Raw genomic sequence first — 21,733 nt, forward strand, 5'->3', positions numbered from 1 at the left:
TCCGTTCAATTTCGTAGTGAGTGATAAGCGTCATGACACGCCCCCTTGATTTACTGATCATTTGAGCTAAATTCGTTCAGCCCTCAGGCTGCTGACTTTTGACTAATGACAGCGGACGTACAGAGTAACAGTACATACAGTGAGGTGCTAATTGTGCGGGAGTGAGAAGGGGAAGGTGAACGCGGGCGTTAGCATGAACGAGGTGGATAATTTACTTTATCATCCATCTTCTTCGATGTCCTTGGAGGAAAAATTGGAAGTGAAGAGACTGGGGACACATCATCCAAACGATGTTCAAATACAACGGGACAAACGGCAAAATCGTAAGGTTGTGTTACGTGGTTTCAACGAAAGGACTGGCTGACGCCAATTGTAGCTAAGAATTAACTGTTCTGTTTCCCATGCTTGCTTTTGGAGGAAACATGGCTTGGACCCAACAAGGAATCGTAGATTTGAAACATTTATCCGACGAAATTATGAAATGTGTGTGTGTGTGTGAACCTCCCCCTTGACCTATCCACAAGCATACTTGGACACCTTTACAAAGGCATACAAGCAGCTTGGCCTGGCCATTAACATAAAAAAGATTCATATCCTCTCCCAACCCCCATCCAACAGAAATATGCCTGCTCTGCCCCCGAAAAGGTGGAGCAGTTCCCATATCTTGGCAGCCGTCTCTCTTCCAAAGCCAACGTTGACATTGAAATACACCATGCCTCTGTTGTGCCAGCCAGCCTTCTCAAGATTGAGTAAAAGGGTTTTTGACTCTTTGCTTTATATGCCGACCCCTTAGCACAAGCAATAAGGCAGAGTGCAGACCTACTGGGTGTTAATAGGGGGGAATAGCATATCATTAGTGTTTTTGCAGATGATGTTATCTTTTTTCTCGAACAACAGATGTATGTTTCCCAAACCCTTATGAACCTACTTGAAATATATGGACAATACTCGGGGTATAAATTGAATATAACAAAAAACACACATTCTTTCATTTAGTTATTCTCCCTCCCAACAAAACAGAGAATCTGAAATGGAACTCTGAAACAATGGGGTATCTTGGTGTAACTGTAACCAAAACACTTTCCACCATGTTTGAAGCCAATTATAACAAAATTGATGAAAATATCCCAAAGGACATTGAAAGGTGGTCCACCCTCCCTTTAGACTTCAGTGCCAAGTGGTTAAAACGAACATTCTACCTAAACTACTGTATTTACTCCAGTCTCTCCCAATCAGCGTTCCCCAAAACAAATCCATAGCCTGGGATAAGATGATCTCTAGGTTCATTTGGAACAGCAAAAAACCAAGAATAACATTTACAACACTCCAGCTGCCTAAAAGCAAGGGGGGAATGGCTTTACCACTCCTTAGGGAATATTTTTATGCAGCTCAACTCAGACCTCTGACCTGTTGGTGTAGACCTGACTATGAATCTCGGTGGAAAGAAACAGAAAGGGAGATACAAGGTTAGCAGACCCAGATTTTGCTGGGAGACAAATATTTAATAGGGGGAATGAAACGTGTTATGAATCCAATAGTAGCATTTACGTTAGAAATATGCAATGTTATAGTAAAAAAAATATCAATTAAAGGGAGGGATTCGCACACTGAGGTGGTTTGCATATGACTCAAAAGTTTAAGCCAGGGGCGTATGATCCAACATTCAAAGAATGGGCACAAAAAGGCATTACAGCAATGTGTATAGTTGTAGAAAACGGTGAATTTATGAGCTTCCACGATTTAAAGGCAAAATATGGTCTCGAAAACAGAGGGGTTTTTTTAGATACATGCAGCTAAGAGACTACTTTATAAAACAGATAAGGTCGGAACCAGACGAAACTTCAAATAATGTCATCGGGGTGATTGTGGATGCATACAAAGAGAAGGGGCGTTGGGGTCATCCCTGCTTTGTACCAAGCTTTGGGGGGGTTCAACGCTCTACATAAAAGCAAAATGGGATGCAGAGTTAAAGATTCAGATAAAAGAGGAAGAATGGTATCAAATGTGTGAGACACAATGTACATCCACAAACTCACAAACATGGAGGGAATTCTGCTGGAAGAACTTAACTCACTTTTTCATAACACCAAAAATAAAGGGCAGGCAACTTGCTGCACAACAACAGTGTTGGAGGCTGTGTGGGAGCACGGAGGCTGACCACTCGCATATTTTCTGGAAATGCACAAAAATAAGGTTATATTAGGAGAATGTAAACGTAGGTATCAACGATATTTTGGGATATGAAATCCCAAACACCTGCCCTGTGATGTATCTTGGTAACACCCATGATGCTGTGATGAGAGAAGATCTCGACTTGACTTAAGTTTTACTTGCAGCAAGTAAGAAAGCCGTTCCCAAAAACTGGCTTAATGTTAACACTCCAGAACAGGGAGAGTGGATGGAAATTGTCCAAGACATTTTTGTTATGGAAAAGTGGACATACATTTTTAGAGTCCAAGAGAATATAGTTAAAAAGAACTGGGAAAAATGGAACATTTATATGGGAAATGACACCGATTAAATGAATGCCTAATTAAAATATTTAAATATTTCCAGACAACAATTTATTGTTATTTTTTTATTATTATTTTTATCTGTTTGTATGTCTTACTGTATTATTTTTCTGTTGATGTTGTTGCGCTGTTCTGTTTATATCTTTTTGAAAACCAGCAGCGAGTTTTCTCACCCACAAAGCGTGAAAAATGTGCATTCACTTAGAACGATTGCTAATAACGAAATCACAATAAAAACAGATGCTTCAATTGCGTCACGTGACCCGTGCCTGTTGCAGTTTTTTCATTATTTCTTTATCTTTTTCTCACGTCTTCAGAAGGCCAGCACTAAGAACGATACGGTGATCGAGTTCCCTTCTCCGACGGTAAACCGAACCGCCAGCACCCAGCAGTTCAGGACCTACGTCCAGCTGGACAACTGGCGGAAAGAGCTGAAGCCGTTCGACTACCACCCCGACCCCATCTTCTACGACCTGCCCAAGAAGGCCATCACAGAGGCCAGCATCATCATCGTCACCGTGAGTACCGCCACCAGCCAACATTGACATACTCGTGTGTGTGTGTGTGTGTGTGTGTTAGGGCTGATGCAGTTAGGCCGTTACTTGATGAGTCAGTCCATAGAACATTCATCAGTTGTAATTTTGGTAATGGATTAATTGTTTTGGACACTTGGACATTTGCTGGTTGCAGCTGTGATTTGCGTGCCTTTCTTCAGGTGATGTCATAATGAAATGACTACTTTGGGGTTTTAATAGCTACTGGTCAGAGTAAGTAAACAGTTATAATATAAAATGCCACTTTTAGGGGCCTTCCGGGTAACGTAGCAGTCTATTCCGTTGCCTACCAACGCGGGGATCTCCGGTTCGAGTCCCCGCGTTACCTCCAGCTCAGTTGGGCGTCCCTACAGACACAATTGGCGGTGTCTGCGGGAGGGAAGCCGGATGTGGGTATGTATCCCGGTCACTGCACTAGCGCCTCCTCTGGTTGGTCGGGGCACCTGTTCATGGGGGAACTGGGGGAATAACGTGATGCTCCCAAGCGCTACGTCCCCCTGGTGAAACTCCTCACTGTCAGGGGAAAAGAAGCAGCTGGAGACTCCACGTGTATCAGAGGAGGCATGTGGTAGTCTGCAGCCCTCCCCGGATCAGCAGAGGGGGGTGGAGCAGCGACTAGGATGGCTCAGAAGGGTGGGGTAATTGGCCGGATCTGGTTGGGGGAGAAAAAAATCCCTCCCCAAAAAAACCTGCTTCTGATGCTGACGGGGAATTCATCTCTGCAATATCAATGAATTGAAATGAGCAGATTTATTTCCTGTCCAGGGAGGAAATCAGCTTGCTGGAGATAGATTTGTACTTGTGACATCTCACTGTTTCATAAACACTGAACTGAGGGGGCAAAAAAAGGGTAGTTTGAGTGTTTCTGCTACAGGTCTGTTGACTGCTGGTGCTGCTTTGCATGTCAAGTGATGTGCTGAGGAGAAGCGTGTCTGTCCATATCAGTAAATACAATCTCGGTTTCATTTGCAAAAGTACATTTGCACAAAGCAGCGGTTTCGTTTTATCTGTTAGAAAGTGTCCCCACTTGATGGGAGAGACAACAACAACAACAATAATAGTAATAACAACAGTTCATCGTCATCATCATTATTGAGAGCTGAGCAGTAATTCAGTATTGTTGTTTTTGTTTGAACTGTATTGTATGAAACTAAGATAATGTCCTATCGTGATCCACGATGTTCTCATACAAACTGATGATGATGAGGATCAATTACCTAAGCTTTCTGACAAAATGAGCTCTGAGATTTTTGAGGGAGTATCGTTTGTAAACTAGTTTTGGTTTGATATTGTACTTTACATTACCAAGCAGGTCGGTGTGTTGGACCTCAGCTGGATTTTTCCGCATGGTGTTTTTGTATGTGTGTGAGTGGATATCGTGTGACTACATAACACCCCCCCCCCCCAAAACTAATCCAGCAACTCCCGAGTTGCAGTCAGCACGTTTATCCATAGCAAGTCGGTGCAGACCTGCTCTGTAGGACTGTGGGTTTCCTGATCCCAGAATGTCCATATTCCATGTTCTCCAACATGATTCCCCCCTCCTCCCCTCCTTACTTCACACGGGGTCATCTGACGCCGTTTTATTTCAGTCAACGAGTCCACCCACTGCTTTACACTGGGAGATCTGTGATTTTCCACGTACCTTGAGATTGCTGCTGCTGCTGCTGTGATCCCGTAGACTGGAGATAGCGGGGGATTGATGTTTGTCCCCGTAGAGACCCCATCCGGGCTGATGACGGAGATTTTTCACCCCAACCATTTCCCCGCCACCATCTCCACATCTTCCCTACAATACACAGGTGTAAATGTACACATCCTCCTCTAGGTTGTGACAGCTACTACGCCCCTTCTCCTTTAATCAGGCTTCCGTTATGAAGCCTACATGGTGTTCAGTAAGGATGTAGATACTGATGGTTGTGCGGCTCCTTTCCACAGTCCTTTCCACCATCATATCGGTGTAATGAACGCGTCATCATATCGGTGTATCATATCGCACGTAATTTTGATTTCGGTTTCAATACCGATAACACATTTATTTATTTATTTATTTATTTATGTATTTTTCCTCCTTTTTCTCCCCAATTCTACATGGCCAACTGCCCCCACTCTTCCGAGCCGTCCCGGTCTCTGCTCCGCCCCCTCCGCCGATCCGGGCGAGGGCTGCAGACTACCACATGTCTCCTCCGATACATGTGGAGTCGCCAGCCGCTTCTTTGCACCTGACAGTGAAGAGTTTTGCCAGGGGGACGTAGCGCGTGGGGGGATCACGCTATTCCCCCCCCCTTACAGGCGCCCCGACCGACCGACCAGAGGGGGCGCTAGTGCAGCGACCAGGACACGTACCCACATCCGGATTCCCACCCGCAGACACGGCCAATCGTGTCTGCAGGGACGCCCGACCAAGTCGGAGGTAACATGGGGATTCGAACCAGTGATCCCTGTGTTGGTAGGCAACGGACTAGACCGCTACGCTACCCGGACGCCCCCCGGTAACACATTTTTAAGCAATTAATGGCCAATACAATACTATGTGATATGATAGGATATTATTGCTGCACGGTGGCTCAGTGGTTAGTGCTGTTACCTCACAGCAAGAAGGTCCCGGGTTCGAACCTCGGGGTTGGACAACCTTGGGGGGGGGGGCATCATCCCAAGTTGTCCTCTGTGTGGAGTTTGCATGTTCTCCCCGTGTCTGCCATGGGTTTTTTCCAGGTACTCCGGTTTCCCCCACAATCAAAACACACATGCATGTTACCTTGAATTCTCAGCCAGTCACATGTTAGATATGACCACTGTTCAACAAGGTCCAGAAATCATCACTTTAGAGATACCACCACATTGCTCCGTCTCGTTTTCGGGTAGTCTTGCTGCAAATGCGACCGTTACTTACCTCCCACAACGCATGTCCCTGAACCTTCAGCCGTGAATTGGCTTAAATTGTTCCAGCGCACAACACGCGGTGTGCTAAACAGCAGGAAGTAAGGGCTGGTTAGAGATATGAGACCAGCTTTATGTCTTGATGCTCCTGCTTACCAGGCTGCGAAGACAGACTCGAACCACAGCAGCACTTCCCTCCACTCTCTAATTTTCCCATAAGGCTCTTCACTTGAGAAACGGGATCTGCTTAAGTGGTGCCGTTTCTCGGCCGGCTTGCGGGAGCACTCGGCCCGTTGTCATTACTCAGACCCTGGTTCTCTCCTGTATTTAGAGCCGTGCCGTCTGCAGACCCAATAAAGTGCTTTTATCTTTTGGTTTTTTATTTTTCTTCAGTCCATCAGAACACAGAGAAAGTGTTCAACATTTATTTATCAGGATAAATCCCTTGAGGTGTACCGTCTTGTCTTCGAGGGGGTCCCAACATATATCACAATCACTACACAACACAGGACTGACAGCAGCGTACATACAGACAACATCCATCCATCCATCCGTCCATCATCCAAACCGCTTATCCTGCTCTCAGGGTCGCAGGGATGCTGGAGCCTCAGACTGACGGAAAAAAACAAAACAAAACAAGGACAAAGCACACACCTTAATTAATCATTACTACTACTACTTAATTAATAATTACTACCTCATAGTAAAACAATGGATGGATCACTGAACACAACCAGGTATGGACAGTGACATCATCACTGATAACAGCAGCAGCCCATCTAAAAGTAAGAAAACAGGGCATGCGAATACAGAAATGATGAAATGGCTCTGATATCAACTGGTCAATTATAGAGGCGTCCATTGCCTATCAACACGGGGATCACCAGTTCGAATCCCCATGTTACCCCCAGCTTGGTCGGGCGTCCTTACAGACACAATTGGCCGTGTGTGCGCGTGGGAAGCCGGATGTGGGTATGTGTCCTGGTCGCTGCAATAGCGCCTCCTCTGGTCGGTCAGGGCGCCTGTTTATGGGGGAGGGGGAACTGGGGGGAGTAGCGTGATGCTCCCACGCGCTGCGTCCCCCTGGTGAAACGCCTCATTGTCAGGTGAGAAGAAGTGGCTGGTGACACCACATGTATCGGAGGACTCGTGGTAGTCTGCAGCCCTCCCCCGATCAGCAGAGGGGGTGGAGCAGCAATCAGGATGTCTCGGAAGATTGGGGTAATTGGCTGGGCACAATTGGGGGGAAAAGGGGGGGGGGCATAAAAGCTTAACTGCCAATTTTTTCTTGTCCCCCCCCCCCTCCCCCTTTTTGTTTTCCTCCCCCAATTGTACCTGGTCAACTAACGCACTCTCTGAGTTGTCCTGGTCACTTCCCCACCCCCTCCGTCGATCCAGGGGGCTGCAGACCACCACATGCCTCCTCCCATACATGTGGAGTCGCCAGCCGCTTCTTTTCACCTGACAGTGAGGAGTTTCACCAGGGGGACGTAGCGCACAGGAGGACCATGCTACACCCCCCCCCCGAACAGACCCCGACTGACCAGAGGAGGCGCCAGTGCGGCGACCAGGACACATACCCACATCCGGCTTCCCACCCGCAGACACGGCCAATCGTGTTTGTAGTGACGCCCAACCAAGCTGGAGGCAACACGGGATTTGAACCGGCGATCCCTGTGTTGGTAGGCAGCAGAATAGACCGCTATGCCACCGGGATGCCCGCCAGTTGTTGTCTTAGCACGAGGGAGAGAGAAATAGAGCTGGGCAGAGTGGCTAATTTGATAATTTGAAGTAAAGGGTACAAGGTAGTGTTGTAAATACGGGTGATATTTGAAATGAGTACATTTAAATATAATCTGAAGGCAGTGAGTGTCTCTTCTGTCATTGAGAGATGGTCATTTGAGAGCGTCATACAGTGTAATGACGAGTGAGAAAAGGACATGCAAGGACAAATCTGCAGAATCTGCAAACTGACTCAGCTCAGCTCTCAGGGGCCATGGAGAAGTTTCTGGATTGCTCTAATCATCATGACTACATGACTAGAAGTGCTGAAAATGACCAGATGATTGTTAATTTCGTTTTAATCTGCCTCAATACTTGGCGTAGAGGAAAAACGCCACCTAGAACGACAAAGCCTGGGATTGCAGCCCCGAGTCGCTACATGCCTTGCCATTCAAAGTGATGTTAGAGTGTGAAATAAAAATAATTGACTTCATATTTTTTTCGCCAAAGGTGGAAAAGATCTGATTAATGCTGCATAATTAATATGACGTGACATGACATAGCATAACGTTACATGACATGACAAATAGTGAAATAGATGACTGGGCGTCCCGGTAGCGTAGCGGTCTATTCTGTGGCCTACCAACACAGGGATCGCCGGGTCGAATCCCCGTGTTACCTCCGGCTTGGTCGGGCGTCCCTACAGACCCAATTGGCCGTGTCTGTGGGTGGGAAGCCGGATGTGGGTATGTGTCCAGGTCGCTGCACTAGCGCCTCCTCTGGTCGATCGGGGCGCCTATTCGGGGGGGAGGGGGAACTGGGGGGAATGGCGTGATCCTCCCACGCGCTACGTCCCCCTGGCGAAACTCCTCACTGTCAGGTGAAAAGAAGCGGCTGGTGACTCCACATGTATGGGAGGAGGCATGTGGTAGTCTGCAGCCCTCCCCGGATCAGCAGAGGGGGTGGAGCAGCGACCGTGATGGCTCGGAAGAGGGGGAGAAAAAGGAGGAAAATTAAAAAAAAAAAAAAAAGAAGAAATAGATGAATATTTTCACCTCTATAGGACACAGTCAGAGTGACTGGAATATCTTGACGTGATCCAGCACCTCCTTCTCTGGTCTCACCACGGGTGTTTCTCTTCTCTATAGGGTCGAGGTTTCTCCAAGGCTATGACGGCCAAAGAGGCGCGGGCCTACGTGGGCGACGTCTCCTGCCATGTCAACACCCTTCAGGATGACAAGCTGTTCCTGGATCCGCCATCCACGCCGCCCCGGGCCCACTCCAAACGCCACCGCCGCGACACGAGCTCGGAGCTGCTGGAGCTGCTGGTCAGAAACACAGGCTGCGGGACCACACACACACACACACACACATACACACACACACACACTGTTGAGAGCAGTATTGTTAATCTGCTCTGTACAGTGGGGGGGGCGTGTCCTCTGCACATCTCAAGACCCCTCGTTTTTCATTGGCTGCACAACGCTCACCAGCTACAGGCTTGTAATTGCATTTAATTACAGCCTCGGCACAGTCTTGATGAATGCACTTATGCTGTCCCTCTCCCAATCCCTCCGAGTGAGCTATCGCTTCATTCGTCTGGCTGAAATTACTTTGTGTAGCATAAGAAAATTACACACACACACACACACACCCACACCCCAGACTATCAATAGAAGAGGACACCTGGGAAGGAAGTGTGCATGATGACAGAGTGTCAAGTTCACCGAATTAGTTCTTTTGCTTTTCATTTATCCTACGACATACGCCTCCATTTTGCAAACGCCGAAACGTTCTGCAGCACTGCGATGAATTGCTATCATCGCCGGGTTCGCTCATTTCTCAGCCGCTCCTATTTTTCATGTCTGACACCGTCCGCACACTTTCAACTGAACTGGAAAGAGTCACACTGGTAGATCTCTTGTCAGCGAGGAAAAAAAGACGGCTAAACGGATGTTACGGTTTCTTCCCGTAGTCCAAAGACACACGTGTGAACCCGAGACGTGCTGAAGACCAGTCATGTGGACACACGTGAATGAACGGTCTTCAGTACGTGTTTGAATATGTGTGCAATGGATCGGCAACCAGTCTAGGGTGTGTCGCACGGCTTTCCAGCCAATAATCTGGTTCTGAGACAGCGGTGTGAAGACCAGCCAGATGACCCTGCAGATTTAGTGTATGCTTTCATGCAAAGCCGAATTAAAAGCACTCAAGTATTTGAATATCCTGAATTTATGATTTACATAACTATTATATGGTATACTATATGGTAGTATATGGGCGGCGCAGTCGTTAGCGCGGTCGCCTCACAGCAAGAAGGTCCTGGGTTCGAGCCCCGGGGTAGTCCAACCTTGGAGGTGGTCCCGGGTCGTCCTCTGTGTGGGGTTTGCATGTTCTCCCCGTGTCTGCGTGGGTTTCCTCCGGGTTCTCCGGTTTCCTCCCACGGTCCAAAGACATGTAGGTCAGGTGAATCGGCCGCACTAAATTGTCCCTAGGTGTGAATGTGTCGGCCCTGTGACGGCCTGGCGGCCTGTCCAGGGTGTCTCCCCGCCTGCCGCCCAATGACTGCTGGGATAGGCTCCAGCATCCCCGCGACCCTGAGTAGGATCAGCAGTTTGGATAATGGATAACAAGTATAATCATTGTACATAATCATATTATCATAGTATATTGAGAGCAGGAGAAGCGGTTTGGATAATGGATGGATGGATGGATGATGAGAGATTGTGGCCTGCCGGAGGTGGGCATGGGTGCACATGTGTTCATCTTACTAGTTGAGATTTTTCTGTTGCTGGGGAAATTGGTGGCTTGTGGGTTGTGCTTGGACTCGGTGGACGGCGATTGGACTGAATGAGTGTTGCTACCACGCTGTTAACTTCTCCGTCTGCTCCCCCACAGATCAAGTTTGGTAAAGGGGAATGGGTGGTGGGTTCGGTGCACTACGAGAGGAAGTACGAGGTGCCCTTATACATCATCATCCCCGCCGTCATCTTGCCTATGCTGCTCATTATCGCCATCTCAGTCTACTGCTACAGGTACAGTACTTACAAACACATCTCATTTAGCTGTAGTCTCATGTTGGTGAAGTAAGGTTAGGGCCAGGTTAATACCTGGTTAATAGGTTAATACCTGGGGTTGCACTAAAATTAATCATGATCCATCACTGATGGATGGGGGTTGCAAAAATTCTGCATAGTCTATTTTTTACTGGTCATATTTGTGTTTATGTTTGCCGATATTACATTTCGCGTTGCGTTTGTCGGATTCATACGGTAACGGTGGGCGGAGCTTCTGTGGCGGGGCTTTCCGTTGTGCGTTTTGCGTGCAACCGTTGGTCTCAAGGCAAATACAGTTCCAACAACTATTGATAGGTTGTGAAAGTACAGCGGCTCAAATCTAGTATTGTAAAAATAGACTGACTTTGGGCATCCGGGTGGCATGGCGGTCTATTCTGTTGCCTACCAACACGGGGATCGCCGGTTCGAATCCCCGTGTTACCTCCGGCTTGGTCGGGCATCCCTACAGACACAATCGGCTGCGTCTGCGGGTGGGAAGCCGGATGTGGGTATGGGTGCTGGTCGCTGCACTAGTGCCTCCTCTGGTCGGTTGGGGCGCCTGTTCGGGGTAGGAGGGGGAACTGGGGAGGAATAGCGTGATCCTCCCGCACGCTACGTCTCCCTGGTGAAACTCCTCACTGTCAGGTGAAAAGAGGCTACCACATGCCTCCGCCAATACATGTGGGGTTGCCAGCCGCTTCTTTTCACCTGACAGTGAGGCGTTTCGCCAGGGGGACGTAACGTGTATGAGGATCACGCCATCCCTCCCCAGAACAGGTGCCTCGACCGACCAGAGGAGGCGCTAGTGCAGCGACCAGGACACATACCCACATCCGGCTTCCCATCAGCAGACACGACCAACTGTGTCTGTCGAGACGCCCGACCAAGCCGGAGGTAACACGGGGATTCGAACTGGCGATCCCTGTGTTGGTAGGCAACGGAATAGACCGCCACACCACCCAGACTTCTGCATCATAATTGACAGGAAGATAAATCAGTCCCTCACAAAGCCAACAAAGCTTGATTCCTGTTGTTGAATCAATCAGAATGAATTATCTGTCAAAGTCCCGTGAATGATGGAAGGTTCTTGGTTAGTCCCACCCCTGGGGAGGGGGGATGATAAACCGGCATCTATCCTCCTCAAAGCGTCTGCTCTCCACATGCCCAGAATCCTCCACATCCCTATACATCACAGTGTGTTATGACTCCAGTGATACTGCAGTATTGTGCTTTCTGAGTGACTTCAACTATTGTGTATTCAAATCTGGGACTTGTGGGCATGCATTATTTACTACGCCTTCGGGCTGTTAGCGTACACGTTTGTGGTGTTGCGGGGAGTCCAGCCTCCATTGTTTACTTAGTACAGTGTAGCCAGTATGTATAGATGCAATACCGGTGGTTTATTTATAAATTGGTGTTTTGGTTTTTTTTTCTTCTTTATTCGAGATGGAAGTGAAGAGAGACAGCGAGTACTGGGTGAACACAGATAGAGGGTGCTGTGGTCAGCTTCACACTGTACACACATCCAGACTGACCACCAGGATTCTCCTTGTGAACCCTTTTTTATTTTTGTTAATGTCCCCGTGACCTGCCTCAGATTTCTGTCCCAGAGTTAATAAGTCGTTATTTTATCCATCTGAATCCATCTGATGGTGATGTTGGGATTTTTGACACCGTTGACACTGAATCTCTGGGACTACAAACCAGGTGTAGCAGCCATTGTGGCTGGCGGGCCGTCAGCTCAGCAGTAAACAGTTCCCACCCTTGTAGAAATGGATCCTGGTTCCCCCGTGTTACCTCCGGCTTGGTCGGGCGTCCCTACAGACACAATTGGCCGTGTCTGCGGGTGGGAAGCCGGATGTGGGTATGTGTCCTGGTCGCTGCACTGGCGCCTCCTCTGGTCAGTCAGGGCGGGGGAGGGGGAACTGGGTGGAATAGTGTGATCCTCCTGTGTGCTACGTCCCCCTGGTGAAACTCCTCACTGTCAGGTGAAAAGAGGCGGCTGGCGACTCCACATGTATGGGAGGAGGCACGTGGTAGTCTGCAGCCCTCCCCGGATCGGCAGAGAGGGTGGAGCAGCGACCGGGACGGCTCGGGGGAGTAGGGTGATTGGCCGGATGCAATTGGGGAGAAAAATGGGGGGAACCCCCCCCCCAAAAAAGAAAGAAAGAAGTGAATCCAGGGACCAAAGCTAACACAGTCAAATGTATTACAAGCTACATCACACTATATGGGAACACTGTTGTACAGTCATATTGGTTGTCGTGGATACATCAGCATCACATTTTAGTCTTTTTTCTTGCTGAAGTTGGTTCCACCTCCCAACACGTACAGGATTTCCACTGTACCAGTGTTCATCATCAGCGGTAAATGGGGACATGAGAGTGTCTCCAACCATGGTAAAGATGCCAGTTAGTACTACGAAACCCGACTCCGTTACCCAGATGGGTACAGTGACGATTAATTGATGGAGAAAAGTCACAACGTTCGGCTCTAAACGAGTATCAGCTCAGACCAATGAAAATTATTCAGAGGGAGCGCTTTGCTTCCCGTGCACGGCGCCGTTCCTCCGTCTGCGTTTGCCCCGATACCGACGGCTCGTTTGTGACGCATGTGGCGCGATATCTGTGCAGGAGGAAGAGCCAGCAGGCCGAGCGGGAGTACGAGAAGGTGAAACACCAGCTGGAGAACCTGGAGGAGAGCGTGCGGGACCGCTGCAAGAAGGAGTTTACAGGTACTGCCGGGTGCCGCGGTGCACCGGCGCAGCAATTTCGCTAACACCCCTGTAAGAATTACACATCTCTGAGAGGCTGTTCAGTAATGCTGTGTGGCGCAGCTCTCATTACCTTCCCCGTGACTTATTGTTCTGTTGTGCGTCGTGTAAACTTCCCTCATCATTATCCAGTCATTGTTATGGGGAGCAGTTTTGCCGTAGAAGTGATAATGACAGGAAAGCAATCTTTCAGTTATTTCCCCTTTTATTCTCCTCCCTTCACCGCCCCTCACAGAGATGGTAATTAGAATCTAAGGGAAGCGTAAAATGAGGGGGGGGAAAACTCCATTTAAAACTGAGATTCTGCGTCCTTGTGTTTTTTGTCTTGCAGATCTGATGATCGAGATGGAAGACCACACCAACGACCTGAGTGAGGGCCGGATCCCATTCCTCGACTACAAGACCTACACCGACCGCGTGTTCTTCCTGCCGTCCAAGGACGGCGCCAATGACGTGATGATCACGGGCAAGCTGGACATCCCAGAGGCCCGGCGGGCCACTGTGGCCCAGGCCCTCAACCAGTTCTCCAACCTGCTCAACTCCAAGACGTTCCTTATCAACGTAAGAGTTTAAGTTCAGCGTGCCAGGGATTTGCCTTGGTGGGATGCTCACTAGAAAGGGCGGCACGGTGGCCCGGTGGTTAGCGCGGTCGCCTCACAGCAAGAAGGTCCTGGGTTCGAACCCCGGGGTTGTCCAACCTCGGGGGTCATCCCAGGTCATCCTCTGTGTGGAGTTTGCATGTTCTCCCCCATGTCTGCGGCGGGTTTTCTCCGGGTGTTCCGATTTCCCCCCCACCATCATTAAGACATGCGTGTTAGGGTTAATACTACTGTCTGTGCCCCTGAGCAAGGCATGGCAAGACGAACTGGAGTTGGTCCTCGGGCGCTGCACGGCGGCTGCCTACTGCTCCAAACTACACAGCTAGGATGGGTTAAATGCAGAGACGAATTTCCCCGCGGGAATTAATAAAGGATATGAAAAAAGAAATACACAAGGGCAAAACTAAGAACACCGAAAATTATCCCAAAATAAAATCAACAGAATTTGAGGAACATCTAAATATCTCATTTGTAATGAGTTATGGGGGTGAGAGGTGTCCTGTGCACAGCGGGAAGAAGTATAATTAACATAAAAACCAGGCCGTATCTGCATATGGAGGACTCCACAACTCAGCATCCATAATTGTGAGTTACACACAGAGATGCCGTTTTTAATTGGGAGTGTGTGAACGCACACATTTGCTCAAAAATCCTTTCACAGTTCACAAAAGTGCTGACGTTGAAAGTTGAAATTGGGAGCTCCCCGATGCTGGGTACCTTTAAGGCGACCTCTGACCAAATGCTTTGCGTTTATTGCCAGTGTTTTCAGGAAAGCATCAAGCGGTTGCAGTTTGTTAAACTACACCCTGTTTTGTTGTAACTAGATAAGTCTGATACGACTTCCTGTGTAACGTATGTGTGTGGTAAACCTATGGCATGAGTTATATCAGCTTTAAAACAATGTGTGTGGGGGGGGGGTCTATTCCGTTGCCTACCAACATGGGGGCCGCCGGTTCGAATCCCCGTATTACCTCTGGCTTGATCGGGCGTCCCTACAGACACGATTGGCTGAGTCTGCGGGTGGGAAGCAGGATGTAGGTATGCGTCCTGGTCGCTGCACTAGCGCCTCCTCTGGTCGGTCGGGGGCGCCTGTCCGGGGGGGGAGGGGGAACTGGGGGGAATAGCGTGATCCTCTGACGCGCTACGTCCCCCCGGCGAAACTCCTCACTGTCAGGTGAAAAGGAAGCGGCTGGCAACTCCACGTGTATCGGAGGAGGCATGTGGTAGTCTGCAGCCCCCCCCCCCCCCCCCGGATCGGCAGAGGGGGTGGAGCAGTGACTGGGAAGGCTCGGAAGAGTGGGGTAATTGGCCGGCAAGGCTGGATTACAGACCGGGCATGCCGGGCGAGTGCCCCGGGGCCCTGGACCACGGGGGGCCCCAAAAGGTTGTGTTCGCGTATAGTAGGGGTCCCCAATCATACCCCGCAAGGGGTGTTTGTTCCAACCCTGCGTCGCAATGCAGGGCCCAAGGTAGTCTCTGTTGATGCAGGGCCCCAAGCTACAAAGTCTCTATTGATGCAGGGCCCCAAGCTACAAAGTCTCTATTGATGCAGGGCCCCAAGCTACAAAGTCTCTATTGATGCAGGGCCCCAAGCTACAAAGTCTCTACTGATGCAGGGCCCCAAGCTACAAAGTCTCTACTGATGCGGGGCCCCAAGCTACAAAGTCTCTATTGATGCAGGGCCCCAAGCTACAAAGTCTCTATTGTTGCAGGGCCCCAAGCTGCAAAGTCTCTATTGATGCAGGGCCCCAAGCTACAAAGTCTCTATTGATGCAGGGCCCCAAGCTACAAAGTCTCTATTGATGCAGGGCCCCAAGCTACAAAGTCTCTATTGATGCAGGGCCCCAAGCTACAAAGTCTCTATTGATGCAGGGCCCCAAGCTACAAAGTCTCTACTGATGCAGGGCCCCAAGCTACAAAGTCTCTACTGATGCGGGGCCCCAAGCTACAAAGTCTCTATTGATGCAGGGCCCCAAGCTACAAAGTCTCTATTGATGCAGGTCCCCAAGCTGCAAAGTCTCTATTGATGCGGGGCCCCAAGCTGCAAAGTCTCTATTGATGCGGGGCCCCAAGCTACAAAGTCTCTATTGATGCAGGGCCCCAAGCTACAAAGTCTCTATTGATGCGGGGCCCCAAGCTACAAAGTCTCTATTGATGCGGGGCCCCAAGTTACAAAGTCTCTATTGATGCGGGGCCCCAAGCTACAAAGTCTCTATTGATGCGGGGCCCCAAGCTACAAAGTCTCTATTGATGCAGGGCCCCAAGTTACAAAGTCTCTATTGATGCAGGGCCCCAAGCTGCAAAGTCTCTATTGATGCAGGGCCCCAAGCTGCAAAGTCTCTATTGATGCGGGGCCCCAAGCTACAAAGTCTCTATTGATGCGAGGCCCCAAGCTGCAAAGTCTGTATTGGTGCGGGGCCCCAAGCTACAATGTCTCTACTGATGCTGGGAGCTGCTATTCTCATCTCTGTTTGTTTTGTGATTCAAAATTGTGTTGTACTTTGTAGTCGCCATCCGAATCCCATGCAGACTGGCATAGTGTCAACTACCATGTTGGGTATTTGCATTAGTTTTACATGTAACAGTGTTTAGTATTGTTTACGTATCTGACAGGGCGGGGGGGGGGGGCAATGGACGTGGGTGCCCCGGGGCCCTCTGGTTGGTTAATCTGGCCATGTTGGCCGGATGCAACTGGGGGGGGGGGGGGGGGGACAATGGGTAAAAATAAATGTAGACTGTTTTTGGAGACTCCTCCACCCTCTTCACTTCCCTGGTGGTCTTGGAGACAGTGTTAAAATAAAACGGCTCACCAGCTGAGCTCTTCTCTTGTGTGTGCGTGTTTTGAATCAGGGTTCTTTTGGTTTGAGCTGAGAACTTTGTCATCTTGCCGCACACGCGGAGACTTGTTAGCGAGTGACAAAAGCAATATGGAGGAAAGATGTGTGAAACTTCCTAATAAGCTTGTGCCGCCGGCACCGACGCGGGCTTCGAGGTGTTAGCCGTCTGTGTGTGGGCGATCTTCCCTCCAATTAGTCGCTGTTCCACATTTTGTCTGCGGGGGGTTTAATGGAATTTACCTTGTTAACTAACGAGCGTTAGCGTTGTGATCAGCGTGGGCCGTACTTGTAGGTCAGACTGTGTGTGCGTCTGTTTTGATTCTCACGTCGTACGTTCCCCGGCGTTTACAGTTCATCCGCACCCTGGAGGGCCGCCCGGACTTCAACGCCAGGGCCAAGGTGTACTTCGCCTCCCTGCTGACGGTGGCGCTGCACGGCAAGCTGGAGTACTACACCGACATCATGAGGACTCTGCTGCTGGAGCTGATGGGGGACTACGTCCACAGCAAGAACCCCAAACTCATGCTGCGCAGGTGAGTCCCTCGGGGGTTACGGGTTCAAGTCCGGTTAAGATTGGGTTCGCGTCGCCCTAAATCGCCGTTCAGTCACAGAGAGCTTTATAATGACATTGCGTCCTTAAATGGATCGAAATAAAAAGACACCCTCTGTCCTTATGGACTCTCAGTTCGGGTGGGGGAAAACTGCAGAAGAAATCTTATCAGAAGGGGAAAAAATGGGAGAAACCATCAGAGGAGGGATCCCTCTTCCATCATATGTAATAAATGATGCTCTTACTAAATGATTATTATCTTAATGATCATTATCTTTTTATTATGAATCATTATTAATTAATAATTATTCATTCTTTCATTCATTAATATTCCAAGCTGCTTATCCCAACCGGGGTCACGGGGATGCTGGAGCCTGTCCCAGCGGTCATTGGGTGGCAGGCGGGGAAACACCCTGGAAAGGCCGCCAGTCCATCACAGGGCCCACACACACACACACACACACGCACTCACATTCACCCCTAGGGACAATTTAGTACAGCCGGTTCACCTGACCTACATGTCTTTGGACTGTGGGAGGAAACCGGAGCACCCGGAGGAAACCCACGCAGACACGGGGAGAACATTCAAACTCCACACAGAGGGTGACCCGGGACGACCCCCAAAGTTGGACTACCTCAGGGCTCGAACACAGGAACCCTCTTGTTATGAGGCGACTGCGCTAACCACTGCGCCACCGTGCCGCTAGCGCGGTCGCCTCACAGCAAGAAGGTCCTGGTTTCGAGCCTCGGGGTAGTCCAGCCTTGGAGGTCGTCACTTCTACTGCTGAGATAGGCTCCAGCATCCCCGTGACCCAGAGTAAGGACAAGCGATGTGGATAATGGATGGATGGATGGATTATCATTATTATTATTAATGATTATTATCTTATTAAATGATGTCCCGTAAATAACGATGCTATCCTACTATGGCAAATCTTAACGCGGTGTTTATAGTTAGCATTGAAAAACTGCTGCGACGTGCATCGCTGGGATAACCCACACATCCATAACTGAACAGCTGACAGTGGGACGGGTCAGCCGCTCGGTGTCCATGTTGCCTCTGTAAATCCACAGCATGTGGGGAAAATTGGAGTCTTTTTTTTGGGGGGGGGGGGTTTTTTGGCATTTTTCCCCCTTTTTTTTCCCTCCCAATTGTATCCAGCCAATTACCCCCACTCTTCCGAGCCGTCCCGGTCGCTGCTCCGCCCAGCCTTAGTTTGCGGTATGCGGACCTCATCGCCGATGGTGGTTGAATATCCTGTCACTGCCCCGTTGAAAAACATGGCGCACCAGGTTTGCGGTATACAGTATACTGTCATCGTTCTGCTGCAAGAGTTGTTATACTGGAAACACCGAACATGTTTCCAACAGTTAGCTTTACTGAGCTTTTTATGTATAAATCCACTATTTGTAGTCTAGCTAGGTTAACACTTAAAACATACTGTACTGTTCATGGACAGGAGATAGATTAACTAAGCTCTTGTTCTATAACCTTGCTAGATTTCAAGACTTTTGTCTTTTTCCTCCCTCAGAATCAATGCTGTGTACGTATAGAAACAGCTCAAAGTAATCCATTCTTAGACAAAAGACCTGTCCACACCAAGAACAATAGCCATCCATCCAGCCATTATCCAAACCACTTATCCTGCTCTCAGGGTCACGGGGATGCTGGAGCCTATCCCAGCAGTCATGGCCGGCAGGCAGGGAGACACCGTGGACAGGCCGCTAGGCCATCACACACACACACATACACACACATTCACACCTAGGGACAATTTAGTACAGCCAATTCACCTGACCTACATGTCTTTGGACTGTGGGAGGAAACCGAAGCACCCGAAGGAAACCCACGCAGACACGGGGAGAACATGCAAACTCCACACAGAGGACGACCCAGGACGAGCCCCCAAGGTTGGACTACCCCGGGGCTCGAACCCAGGACCTTCTTTCTGTGAGGCGACCGCGCTAACCCCTACGCCACCGTGCCACCCCAAGAACACCAACTATATCAATAACTAAAAATATATCGTTTTAAAAACCGTTCTGACTCAAGTGGATGGCGGAGTCCGCACCACAACTATAACTCCGATGGCGGTGAATGATATCGTCAGGATCACTTTCAGAGCGATTCGATGAACAATAGAAACTGACAGCCAATCAAAATCCATCCAAACTTACAGGGTGTCACGTTCAACATGGCAGATGACATTCAGAGAGACTCATCATTGAGGTTCAGTAAGAACTTGTAGGCTACAGCCTGTGTAGCCTAACTCTTCTACGTAAGCTAATTGATGGCATTTAGGAAACACCTTTTAAATGGTCTAATCTAATCTCTCAGTCTTGGCTGTTGTGGTGTACAGCTTATTAAACGGTTATGTAACGTAATATTAGGCTGTGAATTACACATAACAAGAACTTCATTTTACTGAGGCATACTGCCAAACAGTCTTTGGCACTGATGGGGGGGTCTCCGAAGTTCGTTTGGTCCTTACTGATGTCCTCTTTGACGATCACCAGGATATCATCAAATCGATGTTGACTCGTACGAAAGTATGAATAGAATTTGTCTACAAAAGACAACCCTCTTTAGAGGGTTGGATTCTCCGAACTCCTCTCGCTTTCGAAGCCGGCAGCCATACCAGCATGTACCCTGGCTCTGCCGAATGGTGGAAGCTAAGCCGGTGTGGGCTTGGCTAGTACTTGGGTGGGAGACCTCCTGGGAAAGCTGAGTTGCTGCTGGAAGTGGTGTTGGTGGGCCAGGTGGGGGTAGTCTTCCCTCTGTTCCTAATATAAATAAATAAATAAATAAACCCCAATGCCCCAGGCTGTAGGAGAGGCCGCCCTTCAGATGACACCTTAAGCCGAGGTCCTGACTTGCTGTGGTCGTTAAAGATCCCATGGCACTTATCGCAAAGAGTAGGGGGTCTCCTGGTGTCCTGGCAAAATTCCCAACCTGGCTCTCTCCATCTGCCCACCTAATCATCTCCCCTTCTAATTGGCTCAATGATTCCTCCCTCTCCACCTGAAGTTCATTTGTGGTGAGCATTTTGGTGCAAAGTGGTTGCCGTGCGTCACCCAGGTGGTGCTACACATTGGTGGTGGTTGAAGTGAGTTGCTCCCTTCAATGTGAAGCGCTTTGGGTGTCTAGATAAAGCGCTAACCTATCGTCATCGTCAATTTCGTGAACCCATACCCTTCTTGCCTGATATCAGACAGAATCGTCAACTCATTACACTCCATGTCCATCTTCTGAAGAATTAGTCAACTTGGTGGAGTGGGCGGAGTCAGAGGACTGGACCCAGACAAGTACCCTCTGGTTTTCTTTCTCTGTGCAACGTACAGCAGTAACAGGTCATCAGTATCTAGTTTATCCGTCAATATCCGTCAATATCCTGTTCCTAAGCTGCCGACACGGCTGGAGCGTGCAGCCCGTGCTGGGCGCCACTGTTTACAGAGCGTTTTCGTTCATCAGTGTGGATGCTGACATCGTTATTCTTACAGTTATTGTCCCCCCCTCCCCTTTTCTCTCCAATTGTATCCGGCCAATTACCCCACTCTTCTGAGCCGTCCCAGTCGCTGCTCCACCCCCTCTGCCGAGCCGAGGAGGGCTGCAGACTACCACGTGCCTCCTCCCATACATGTGGCGTCGCCAGCCGCTTCTTTTCACCTGACAGTGAGGAGTTTCACCAGGGGGACGTAGCACGTGGGAGGATCACGCTATTTCCCCCCAGTTCCGAACAGGTGCCCCAACCGACCGGAGGAGGCGCTGGTGTAGCGACCAGGACACATACTCACATCCGGCTTCTCACCCGCAGACATGGCCAATTGTGTCTGTAGGGACGCCCGACCAAGCCGGAGGTAACGCGGGGATTCGAGCCGGCGATCCCCGTGTTGGTAGGTAACGGAATAGACCGCCACGCTACCCGGATGCCCCTTAGTTATCATTCTGGGTGTGGACGGCCCTTAATACCGGTTCGAATCCTTCTCTCCTCAGATTAAATTCATTGATTGAACTTCCTTTATCTAAACTGCACTATCTGCTGGTGCAGTTTTCAGCCCTCTACCGGAAGGATCCACGAGAGAATCCACAAAAATCCATGACTGGGTCTCATAACAGAGCCGCACGCCGAGGCTGGTGAGGAAAACCCGTGTGGGCAGTCAGCACACTCGTCTCTTCCTATCCGAAACACGTGTGCCGTTTGATCGCCGATGAACCCAAATCTGTTTCGCACATTCATCCTCCCGTGCC

General features: G+C 49.4%; 1 protein-coding gene across 1 annotated transcript in view; it reads left to right on the top strand.

Annotated features, from left to right (window-relative positions):
• plxnb2b (plexin b2b) overlaps positions 1-21,733 on the top strand; it is a 91,429-nt gene that overhangs the window by 45,470 nt on the left and 24,226 nt on the right. The window contains 6 exon segments of the mRNA XM_056281148.1: positions 2,831-3,031; positions 8,818-8,997; positions 10,568-10,704; positions 13,359-13,459; positions 13,830-14,059; positions 17,286-17,467. Of these exon segments, the coding sequence (XP_056137123.1) occupies positions 2,831-3,031; positions 8,818-8,997; positions 10,568-10,704; positions 13,359-13,459; positions 13,830-14,059; positions 17,286-17,467 (1,031 nt within the window).

The sequence above is a fragment of the Lampris incognitus genome, chromosome 6, assembly GCF_029633865.1.
Source record: "Lampris incognitus isolate fLamInc1 chromosome 6, fLamInc1.hap2, whole genome shotgun sequence".
Lineage (NCBI taxonomy): Eukaryota > Metazoa > Chordata > Actinopteri > Lampriformes > Lampridae > Lampris > Lampris incognitus.